The sequence below is a fragment of the Cavia porcellus genome, unplaced genomic scaffold, assembly GCF_034190915.1.
Source record: "Cavia porcellus strain 051 isolate PalLab524CR breed Dunkin Hartley unplaced genomic scaffold, mCavPor4.1 scaffold_2, whole genome shotgun sequence".
In the NCBI taxonomy this organism is placed as follows: Eukaryota; Metazoa; Chordata; class Mammalia; order Rodentia; family Caviidae; genus Cavia; species Cavia porcellus.
The window spans coordinates 32,079,949-32,092,532 of record NW_026947485.1 but is presented as its reverse complement, the minus strand read 5'-3'; the positions used below and the strand labels follow the sequence as shown (position 1 = coordinate 32,092,532).

The window sequence follows — 12,584 nt, the reverse complement described above, 5'->3', positions numbered from 1 at the left end:
TATCTTTAAGATGTGACTCCTGGACCCGGCCCCTTTCTGTCCCTGAGGCTGTAGACGTGAGCAAGCAGGGGTCTCCACGCGGGCAACTCAGCCAAGGAATACTCGCCACGACCCCCCTGAATACAACCTTTATGCATTGGAATAGATGTAGTTCTGGAAAGGTGTCTGCTTTGCACATTAATAGGGAGGGAGTTCTACTCTTGCCTTCCCTTAGTAAATCCTTACTTTTTTTCTGGAAGAGGTAGATGGTAAGGGTGGTTATCAGCGCAAAGGCATCCTAAGCATTGCATCATTTCCCTTCTTTTTCTTATTGAGAGCTGTCCTTACCTAGAAGTGTATGCTCTGCAGAACAATTTCCTGGCCTCACTCCAAATTGTTTGAAACAATTTAGCTCTGTGAATAACAGGGGAGCATCTGGTGGATAGCAAACAAAGATGCACAAGGCTCTGTTTTTGCCGTCGAAGAATTTACAGACTGTAAATTAGGATTGTAAGACAGCGCCAGGATCCCTGGTCTCCCCCAGTGTACACACATATTTTCAAGCACTGATCTAGCTGCTGCTCTGAGGGATTTTGTAAATGTCACTAAGGTTTCAGATATGAACTATATTGTTTTTGGTAGGCTTTGCTAGTTGGGTGAGCCCTTCAGAGAATGGGCTCTTCAGGGGGAAGATTCCAAGCGCAAAGTGAATTCATCACCAGGGAATTTCTTCACTGATGGTTTCACTGCTGGAGAGGGCCACCTGGCAAGGACCAGCAAACAGAGATGTAGTGCTGAGAAAAATCGCAGCCAACCATCAGCAAGGAAACAGACTTCTATCTTAACCAGGGGAAGAACTGAATTCTGCCAGCAACCTACATGACCACAAGCAACTTTCCCCCCAAAACCCCCAGACTAGAACTGAGTCTGACTGATACGTGATTTTAGCCTGGCAAGACCTTGAGCAAAGAACCCAGTTATGCCACCTGCTGTGCCAGGGACTCCAAATGTCAGAACTTTGAGCCAGTAAATGGATGTTGTTTTAAGCTGCTAAGTTTGTTTAAATTTATTCTGCAGTAGTAGAAAACATAAGACAACGCAGGAGACCAGCACATGGATATAAAAATTCAGTATGTTGTTGTAAAGTTACAAAATGCCATGTTTTTAAAAATATAGGTACCTCAGGATAGCACACGCTCCCTTGACATTTTACCTGCTAATTAAAGCATAATACGTGTTAGTCTAGAAATTCAAAAAATGAAAAATTCCTTTTGAGATGAAAATATGTAAAACACACTGCTTTTCTCCGTTTTTTTTAAAAAAATGGGGAGTTAAGTTCATATGTTTAAAAATCTTATCTATTAAGTTGGTTCCAAGTGATGGATGACCATAATTATAAAGGTATGTTTAACAAATACATTTTGTCAGAAAAATTGGTCAGTAGAGGAGAGTGTGATTCAGCACAGTAGTTACAGAGGAGATGAAAGTACCCTACGCTCTGAGAAGCAGCACGGAAGAGAGCAGCCCTGGAAGGGTGTGAGCCATCCCAGCCCAGTGCACGCAGGAGCAGTGACCCAGGTGCAGGGCTGGATGGGGGAGCAGAGAGCAGACAGGCGTGTGGTGCTTATGCCAGTTTATGTTTCATTGTAAAAGGAGTGAAAAACAAAATTCAGAGACCAACAAAAACTTAAAAATCTATATAAATGAGTCACTGTGATTTACCCCAAATGCCCAGTAAAGCTCAGGAGAAGCATTTGTGTCAGCATCCCTACCCGCTGCCTGGGAAAAGTCAAACTCAATTTTGTTTCTGAATCTGCCAATATTAGTTTTTACAAATTATTTGTATATCCCTCCAAAATGCTTGAATATGGCATGCAATACATATTTTGGCTGTATTTGCCTTAAATCATGTCTGATTGACCAAATTTACCTAGTAAATATTTTCTTTTTATTTATGCCAAAGAAACAGAAGCATTCCCTTATGATTGGGTTTGTAAAATATTTCTACTTGGCCTTATTTTCAAAGAGGACAGTTTCTCATTCCACTATTTAAACCTCTACTCCTTCAGTAAAGTACACACAAAAAACTTCTCAGCAATGTTTCCTTTGTTGTGCTAAGAGGCAAACACAGACTTCAAAGTGGCAAACTCATTCTTTTAACATTTTCATTTGTTCCTTTTCTGATCCTAATTATGGTTCTGCCTCTATTTTACTGGACTTCTGAACCTTATTAGAACCCTGCTCCAGGAGCTCTCTGGAGAGATGTCCCAAGAGCATTACTGGAGAATTCCTGGGAGGATGTGGTATTTCCACTAAGAAATGGTGTGCAACCAGGTGATTTGCTAAAAGAAAAAAAAAAGTAACATCGTTCTATTAGGGACTTACCTGTTAGGACACATCCATTTAGACTGATGCCATGACCTGGACCCACCAGCATCTTGGGATGCGTGGCTCAAGGGTGTCTGTCATTAGCTGCAGTGATGGGACTGGAGCTGAGGGAAAGAGTACACTGGCATCAAATTTCACTGGCAGCACAGATGCATTTCAGTAATTTATTTCTTCTGAAGGTCCCCTCTTTTTGTCACTTTCTCATCACTGGGACAAGACATACAATGCCCACAAATTAAAGGATGAGAGGTTTGTTTTGGTCACATTTTCAACATGGTCACCTGGCTCCATGCTAGAAATGGTATGATGAAAGGGCCTAGGGGGAGAAAAGGTGCTCACATCATGGCAGCCAGGAAGCAGAGAGACAAGGGAGTAGTTGGGGAAGAGACATGGGAGATGCACTCTACCAGGTAATGCTCTCTGACAGCAAGACAGCTATGGTGCCCCATGATGCAATCACTTTCCAAAAACCCCAGTTTAGAGCACATGAGAGTTTTGGTGGTCATTCTTGATCTAAGCTGTAACATTTCACCCCAGCTCCCAAAAGAGTCATTTGGATCTCTTTATTCAAAATGTATTGCATTCATCTCTAAGAGATCCAAACTCTTAATAGTTCCAATTTTCTGAAAGGTCCTACTCCAGGGTCTTGAGACTCAAGACAAACTCTTAGCTGGGTGCTGGACTTTGCTCTATCTATTGAGATGATCATATGGGTTTTGTCCTTGGCTCTGTTAATATGGTGCATTACATTTATTGAGTTGCATATGTTTAATCATCTGTGCATCCCTGGGATGATCCTACTTGGTCATGGTGTATAATCCTTTACTGCATTGTGTTTGCCAGTATCTTGAGAATTTTTGCATGTATGTTCATTAGGGAGACTGGTCCGTAATTCCCTTAGTTGGGTCCTTCTCTAGTTTTGGTAGCAGGATAATGCTTGCTTCCAGGAACGAATTTAGGAGTATAGCTTCCTTTCAATTTCATTAAAGAGTTTGAGAATTAGTGGTGTTATGTCTTCTCTAAATTTCTTGTAGAATTCAGCAGTGAATCTGTCAGGGTCTGGGCTTTTCTTTGTTGGTTGGTTTTTAATTACATGTTCATTTTCATGATTATATTAGCTTATTTTCATATCTTCTTCCTTCAGTTTTGGTAATTCATATGTATCTAGGAATCTATTTCTTTGGTATTTTCCATCTTATTAGAATACAAGTTTTTGAAGTAGGTATAGATGACATTCTATGTTTCTGCAGGGTTTGTTGTGATTTCACCTTTTTCATTCCTAATTGCATGAATTTGAGTCTTTTATTTCCTTTTTTTTTTTTTTTGGATAAAGTTGGGTAAGGATTTGTCAATCTTATTTAATCTTTCCAAGAATCAATTCTTAAATTCATTGATTCTTTGTATTTTTTAAGCCTCCAGTGTGTTAATTAACCCTCTGATCTTTATAATTTCCTCCCTTTTATGGGCTTTTGGCTTAGTCTGCTCTTCTAGAAGTTTGAGGTTCATCATTAAGTTGTTTCTATGTACTTGCTCTGTTTTCCTGGGTAGGTACTGCTATAAATGTCCCTCTTAGGACTGCTTTCATTGTGTCTCATAAGTTCCAGTATGTTGTACTATCATTATCATTCAATTGTAAAAACTAATTTCTTATTTAATTTCATCTGTAATCCACTGGTTGTTCAGTAGCATGCTATTCAATTTCCATGTGTTTACAGTTTCATTGTACTATAGTCTGATAATATGCATAGGATAATTTTAATTCCTTTGCATTTACTTAAGCATGTTCTATGAATTAGTATGTGATCTATTTTAGAGAACATTCTATGTGTAGGTGAAAAAATGTGTATTCTGATGTGGGGTGGAACACTCTGTAGACATTTACTAAGTTCATTTGTTCAAAAGTTTGATTCAGTTGTGATATTTCATTTTTGATTTTTTGTTTAATTGCTCTGTCTTTTCTGATAGTAGAGTATTGAGATCCCCAATACAATTGTATTAGGGCTTATTTGATTTTTCATACCTGTATTTGTTTTATATAATTAGGTACACTGGTATTTGTTACATAGATATTTATGATTGGTATCTCTTCCTCTTGGATTGTTTCCTTTACAAGGATGTAGTCACCTTCTTTATCTCTCTTAATAAGTCTTGGCTTGAAATTCACTTTGCAAATAGAATAGCTACCCTTGCTTTTTTCTGGGTTCTTGTAACATGCAGTATTGTTTCCCGTTCTTTGATTTTCATTCTATGAATTTCTTTTTGAATTCAGTGTGTTTCTTGTATGCAGCATATTGTTGGCTCTTGCTTCTTGATCTATTCTGCCAATCTGTGTCTTTTGACTGGTAAGTTGAGACCATTAACACTGATGGTTATAACTGGACTTATCCTTGTTGTGTTACTTTCCTGTTGTTGGCTGGGGGTGTTATTCTTTATCAAAACCATAACATTCTCCAAACTTTTAAGTTTTCTGGCCTGATAGAAATAACATTCCTCCCTCTATAAGTCTAAGATCTTGTAAGCCAGACATCAGCCACTAAAACGCACTTTGGCTTCTTCAAAGTGGTTGCTCATATCTGATGAAGTAAATGTTATTCTTTTTTTTTTTTTTTGTACCAGGGATCAAACTCACGACCTTGTGCTTGCCAGGCAGGTGCTTATACTGCTGAGCTAAATCCCCAGCTCCAAATAAATGTTATTCTAAAAAAAGGAATACTCTGAGTAAGATCTGGCCCTGCAACTGACTTATCCAATTGCATCCTAGTAAGAAGAACAGATTCTTGTTCCAATAACTATAACTATATATTACCAGTAACTATATATTATCATACTGTATATTACCATAACTAACATCACCACTACACCGTACTATAAACAGTAAAGAAATTCAATAAGAGTTTCTGAGTTCTTTTAGGTCAGTGAGAATCAGACATCATTTTAGATGTTTCATTTTAGTTTACAAAAGCATAGTTTACTAAAATTTATAGGTTACAGACAACATTGAAACAAAATCAACTACAGTATATTTTAATTTTAAAAACACAATAAAGGGCCAGGGACTTAGCTCAGTGGCATAAGCGCCTGCCTGGCAAGCGCAAGGTTGTGAGTTTGATTCCCGGTATAAAAAACAAAAACAAAAATGAAACAAAACCACACATACGCACAATGAAATTGCCCTGATCACTTTATTCAGACTTCTTTAACTCTTATTCTGCATATTTCAGTCCTCATGGAGATCCTGATATAGTCTACTAGTGTGGTTTGAAAGTTACCTGAGGGATGCCAGCTCAGATGCTTTTAACCAAGCATTTGTGTTTTGAAGTTTCACTTATCTCAAGTATCTGATACAGTCCTTTTCTATGAGGCTTTATCCTTAGTTGAAACAAAATCTGGGCTACAACTTATAGTAGAGACCCCAGGAAAGAATACCCCAGGATCGTATTTTTTATGAACCTGATTTTCTGTTCAACTGCTCTTAAAAGCAGTATTCACTATAGTGAATACTATAGTGTTTGATCACATCTCAGAGACACTCAGAGAAGAAAAATTTCAGAACAGTTTTAGAAAGAGCAATGATGGTTTTATGAATGTGTCACTAGCAACCTCATCTTTGTTTTTATAAAACTTCATAAGTAAGTAACCTGAGTGTATCTCCTTGTGCAAATCACTGGCCTAGAAGATATTAGATTCACATTAAAGATATAAAACTATGGCCAGGCCAAGGTAACATGTTACAGTATTTGAAATTTGAATTGAGGACACCACCACACCCTTGGCAGGCGATATCATCAAGAAAACCACTGCCAGCACTCAGATAAATATAGAAAAACACAACAAATCTGCCTCCTAAGAGTTCTGATCAGCATTTTCCTAGAAAGCAAAAATGCACCATGTAAAGTCATAGCATTGACAGATCTCAGAGGTTTCCTATTGTATTTTATCTATACGGATTTGGTGAAGGGAGGACAGCATCTCTTCTAATTTGATAATCCTTCTCATCAAGTCCTGCAGTAGTGACACATCCAAGAAACTTAGCACCTCTGTTTTTATAAGGTTAAAAAGAAAGGAAAAAACATTCCCAGTGACCCACAAGATCTCAGCAATAGTTTTATGGAATTTATCCTGGTTTTTGTACACTTAGAAACACTTAAAATGGTAATTTTTATGTACCACAATATAAAAGTAAAGAAGAATGGCAAAAAGTGCTAACTTTGTTTTAGTTTTTCTAGATTTAGGATCTGATTTGAGGAGAAGATGAAAATTTAAAAAAACTTTTCGGAAGATATTTGACACTTGATTAAGATTGGAAAATGGGTGCCTAAGAAGCAATGCTATTTATGAGATCATAATTTAGCATTTAAAAATAAGCATGGAGGGGGGCTGAGGCTGCCAATTTCAAAGCCAGTCTGGGTAACTAAGTGAGATCCTGTCTCAAAATAGAAACAATTTTTATTTATTTGCTTATTTATTTGTTGGTCTTTTTGAGACAGGGTCTTGCTATACTGTTCAGGCTGGCCTTGAGCTCACTTTATGGCCCAGGCTGGTCTTGAACTTGCAAGATCCTCATACCTCAGCCTCTCAAGTGCTGAGATTACAGGTGTGTGCCACCATTCCTGGCTATTTTTTAATTAATTAAATCGATCTCATGACCTTGTTTTTGGCAGGAAGGCACAATTTTTAATAGCTTGAAGACAATAGATCAATAATAAAGCACTTAGGGGCTGGGGATTTAGCTCAGCAGCTTAAGCGCCTGCCTTGCAAGCAGGCAGTCGTGAGTTCGATCCCTGGTACCGATAAAAATGAAAAAAAAAGACCAAAAAAAAAAAAATAAAGAACTTTAGGTTCAATTCTCAGCACTGTAAAGATGTATATTATATAGCTATATAAGTAGATAAGTAGACACATACCTTTATTGTTTCATAAGTAAAGAAATTTTGTACTTTTACTTCCTTAAATAATGGAGGATATGAAGAGATCAGCATAATGGGTAGAAATTATTCTGCAAAAGTTTAGAATCTTTGCTATTCAGGCAGGTTACATACCAAATAATGGATATCCTTCTATGTAGAGGGTGAAGGCATCAATCAGTAAAGTGTGGACAGGTGCACATCAAAATTGGGCAAAGTTTGCTAAGATTCTATGACAAAGGTGCTTCTCAGACTCAAATAATACAAAGTTAAATAAGTTTTAAAAATAAAACTCATTTTCTAAGTCTTAACCTCCTTTCATATTCCATAAGACATTGACCTTATTCTTTAGGACATTTCTCAGAGGGATTTGCAAAGTCAAAACTAATTTGATAATACCAAGATATTATTTATTTTAACATGTAAGACATCATCATTCCTATTTTCAAATGCATAAACATTAAAAATTTTCCAGTTTCTATTTTTAAACTGGTAAATATTGATAGTTATAAGCTACATAAAAATATTCCTTGGGATCCTCAAGTCTGAAACAAGTAAGAGGAGACAGAAACTTTTTTAAAAAAGTACAAAAACTACAGGTTTAGGGAAAACATAGTTTTTCTTTAGAAAAAAGGTGTACACACAGTCATATTTCTTAGTATTGCTTTTAGGATAGTCTTAATGACTAATTTTTAAAAAAACTTAACTGAAATTATTAACACTGTTTACAATGACCCAACGATGCAGCCTCTCTGTAATAGATAAAAAAGAAACTAGAATACATACATAAAGGTAGATTGTGATAAGTAATAAATTTTTTAATATTCTACCTTAGTTGATTATATTCATAGTGAACTATTTCTGTGGGTTTTGTAGCCAAGGATTCTACCAACTTTGGGTCAAAAATATTTGCAGACTTTCAGGAAAATGACAGATGGTAAGCAACAATAACTCAGCATCTCTAAGATATGGAATTCAGACACTAGAAAATAACAACTTGGGGAACAGAGAGAGAGAGAGAGAGAGAGAGAGAGAGAGAGAGAGAGCGCCACAGGAACCAGGAAAGAACTGACAGGAAAATTAAAACCTGCAGATAAATTGAAGAGACAGAACACAACACAGACAAGCTACACTTTCTCCTCAGCTCCCTGCCTGTGGCTTGTGGAAAAAGTAGTCTAACTCTGCAGAGAAAAAGTGAAGGGGACTCCAAAGAGCTACTGAACGTAGATGCAAAATTCCTCAATACGATACTGGCAAAAAGAATGCAGTAAATCATCAAAAAGATCATATAACATGACCAAATAGGATTCATCCCATGGATGTACAAATCAACTTACACAATAAGAGTAAGGAGAGTAATACATCACATAAATGGAAGCAAGGACAAAAATCACACAACTGCCTCCACAGACGTAGAAAAACCAACATCTATTTGTGATTAAAAAAACAAACAAACAAGCAAAGAACTCTGAAGAACATAGGTCTGGACAAAGGATGTAGCTCAGTGGCACAGCGCCTGCGTGGCAAGTGCAAGGTCCCGAGTTTGATTTTCAGTACAAAAAAAAAATAGGGGTAAAAAGTCTTAATCACAATCTGACAAAGCCCTCTAAGATAAACCAATGGCTAATATCACACTAAAGTAAAGAAGCTGAAAGCTTTTCCTCTAAAATCAGGAACAAGCCAGTGATGTCCACCATCACCCCTCTTATATAATACAATTCTCAAAACATTAGCCAGAACAATTTAGACAAGAGAAAAAAAAATAAAAGGGATGTGGATAGGAAAGGAAGTTAAATTATCATTACTTGCAGATGACATGATCCTTTATACAGAAGACCCAAAAACTTCACCAAGAGTCCTAGAATTAACCAAATTCAATTGCAGAGCAGGATACAAAATCAACACTCAAAAATCAATAAGGTTCCTATACACCATCAATAAACTCATCTAGAGAGACACTAGGGAAACAATACCTTTTACAAGAGCATCAATAAAAATAAAATACTTAAGAATCAACGTAACCAAGGAAGTGAAAGACCTCTACAATGAAAACAACAGTACTCTGAAAAAGAAGATCACAGAGGACATCAGAAAATGGAAAGATATTTACTGTTTCTGGATAGGCAGAATCTATAGTCAAAATAGCCATCCTTCCGAAAGTGTTATATAGATTTAATGCGATCCCAATTCCACAGTATTCTTCACAGAATTAGAGAAGCAATCATAAAATTTCTATGGAATCAGAAGATACCTGGAGTTCAGTGTGGTGGAACACACCGTAATCCCAGCACTCGGAAGGCTGAGGCAGGAGGATTGCTGTGAGTTTGAGGCCAGCGTAGGCTATAAAGAAAGTCCAAGGCCAGCCTGAACTGCATAGTGAAACCCTGTCTCAAAAATATAGATAAATAAATAAATGCGAAAGAAGAGACCTAGAATAGCAAAAACAAGGGCAATACAGTCCTCAACTTCAAGTTGTACTATTGAGCTACAGTGATTAAAAAAAAAAATGCATGATATTGATTGGGAAAACAAAACCAGTCTTGTGGACCAATAGAACAGAAAAGAGGATTCAGAAACAATTCTGGACTCACTCAGTGTCTTAGTTATTTCCTTGTTGCTGGGACAAAACACTTGATACCCACAAGTTAAAGGAGAAGAGGTTTATAGTAGCTCAGTTTGAAGAGGTTTCAGTCCATAGTCCATAGTCAGCTAACTCTAAGACAGGAGGCCTGGCAGAGGAGCATGGCAGAGGAGAAACAGTCCACAGAAGGGCAAGCAGCAAGCCTTCTGGACTTTTATTCCTTTGAGGCTGCAAGCCTATTGGGTGGTACCACCCACTCCCAAGGTGGGTCTCTCCATTATCCACACCCAGAACTGTGCTAAACCAATCAGAGGGCTACTTTAGTTATCATATATTCACACACCCTAAATCCAGCCACTTCTAAAAAGCCCCATCTATGAAAACATGAGGTTTTACAGGAGCATCTTTTTGTTGTTGTTGCTTTTATTTTTTTGGTACCGGGGATCAAGCTCATGACCACGCACTTGCAAGGAAGGCACTTTTGCCGCTGAGCTAGATCCCCAACCCATTACAGGAGCATCTTGATACAAGCCTTGATCCTCAGCTACCTTATCTTTGACAAAAGGACCAAATACTTTTTTTCTCGAGAAAGCATAGCCTCTAACAAATGGTGCTGGGAAAACTGGTTATTTACATGATAAAGTTTGAAGTTAAACCCATGTCTCTCACCATGCATTAAACAAAAATCAAAATAGATCAAAAGTCTAAATACCAAAACAGAAATACTTAATCTTAGGTATTTAAGATAAAATCTTAAGCATCTTTTCTTTCTTTCTTTTTTTTCTTTTTATGTACTGGGGATTGAACTCATGACCTTGCACTTGCCAGGCAGATGCTTGTGCCACTGAGCTAAATTCCCAGCCCTAAAATCCTAAGTATCTTAAGACAAAATAAAACTCTTGAAGACACAGGTGGAGGCAAAGACATTCTGAACAGAAATCCAGGTGCACAAGGATGATACCACCAATCAACAAATGGGATCACACCAAATTAAAAAGCTTCTGCACACCAGAGGAAAGTGCTAACAGTGCAGAGAAAACCTGTATATTGGGAAAAAATTTTGCCAGCTACTCTTCAAAGGACTAATATCAAGACTATGTAAAAAACTTAAAAGAATTAGATTATGCCCAGATTTTAAAGACCCAATCAAAAATGGATATCTGAAATAAATTATATAACTCTCCAATGAAAAAATACAAATGGGCAATAAATATATAAAAAATTGTTCAACATCACTGGATATTTAAGAAATGTAAGTTAAAATGACACAGATTCCATCTCAGGCCAAAAAGAATGGTTATCATCAAGAAATAAAAGAATAAAATAAAAAAGAAGAAAGTATGGTATAGTGGGTAAGAAGCTGGACTCCAGACAAAAGGAGAAATCAATCGATAACAGATGTTGGACAGACTGTCTGTATGAGCACCTTTTTCATTGTTGGTGGAGTGTAAACTGGTACGACCACTTGGAGAGCAGTATGGAGATTTCCCAAAAATAAATAAAAATTCCATTTGACTCAGCTATTCCCCTGCTAAGTATCTTCCTAAAAGAGTTAGACGAGTTACAGTAATATATACATGTACATGTTTATAGCAGCACAGTTCAAAATAGCTAAGTCTGAAAGCAGCCTCTATGTCCATCAACAGATGACTGGATAATGGAAACGTGGCCTTTACACACCATGAGTGCTACTCTACCGTAAAGAAGAATAAACCTGAGTCACTACAGGAAAATGGGTGCACCTTGAGACCATAATATTAAGTGAAGTAAATCAGACACATGAGCATAGAAATATCACATGGTTTCTCTCATATGAGAAACACAATACAGGTGCAAAATAAAAGACAGACAATAGGAAAAAAAAGAGAAAAAGGTATTGCAATCTAACATCTAAACGTGTACCTTGATTTAGGATAACTATGTTATTTGTTTTGCATTTTTTTGGACTACTGGTCTGGCTGTTAATCTGTACTTACCATAATTAACTTGACAAGGACTTTTAAAATAAATAAATGAATATGAGACTGGCCAAAAAATTGTTTAAAGAGGAGTGTGGGGGAAGAGGGAAAAAGGAATCAAGATGTTATATGTATGTTTGTGATCCCCAAGATAAGTGTAATCATTATTTACTGCAAACATATGCTAATAAATTTATTTTTATTGTTATTTATTTATTTATCTTATTTAAGGAGAAAAAGAAAAAAATAGAAAAAGGGTACAAGTTATACAAAATTTCAGAAAACATAAACAGTAGGAAATCACTAGTTAATAGATTACATATTGTTATCTTAGAAATAGTTGTTCAAGTTACAAAATTAAAGCATATAAAGTGGACTTTCAAACAGTGAGACTGGAAACAGTTTTGTTCAGTGATCCAACAAAACTCAGTAATATGGTTATCTATCTTATACTCTTAAATATATATGCAGTTATATTCTTTAGAGCACTTTCTTTTCCTTTCTTTTGTACAATGACAATCACACATTTTGGGTTTTATTACTCCCACAGTTCTTATTACTTTTTTTGAAGACAGTAAAACCAAATGTGCCATAACAGAACAGTGTCAGTCAAATCAAAAGGATGGGCATAATAGATAATGTAAAAACAAAATACTAGGTGATCAACAATGGTTACCATACTGCCTCTTGCTATCTTAAAAAGAATTGCCTATATCATCAGTTATAATAAAATTGAACAAAACAGTAAAGAATAAAACCAAAACACTGGAGATA

General features: G+C 36.5%; 1 protein-coding gene across 1 annotated transcript in view; it reads right to left on the bottom strand.

Moving 5' to 3' along the window:
- Nucleotides 1-2,367: 2,367 nt before the first annotated feature.
- Nucleotides 2,368-12,584, bottom strand: part of Plekha8 (pleckstrin homology domain containing A8) — a 97,328-nt gene continuing 87,111 nt past the window's right edge. Inside the window, exon 13 of the mRNA XM_063240063.1 lies at nt 2,368-2,471. Coding sequence (XP_063096133.1) covers nt 2,383-2,471 — 89 coding nt within the window. The 3' untranslated portion in view covers nt 2,368-2,382. The remainder of the gene's footprint in view (nt 2,472-12,584) is intronic.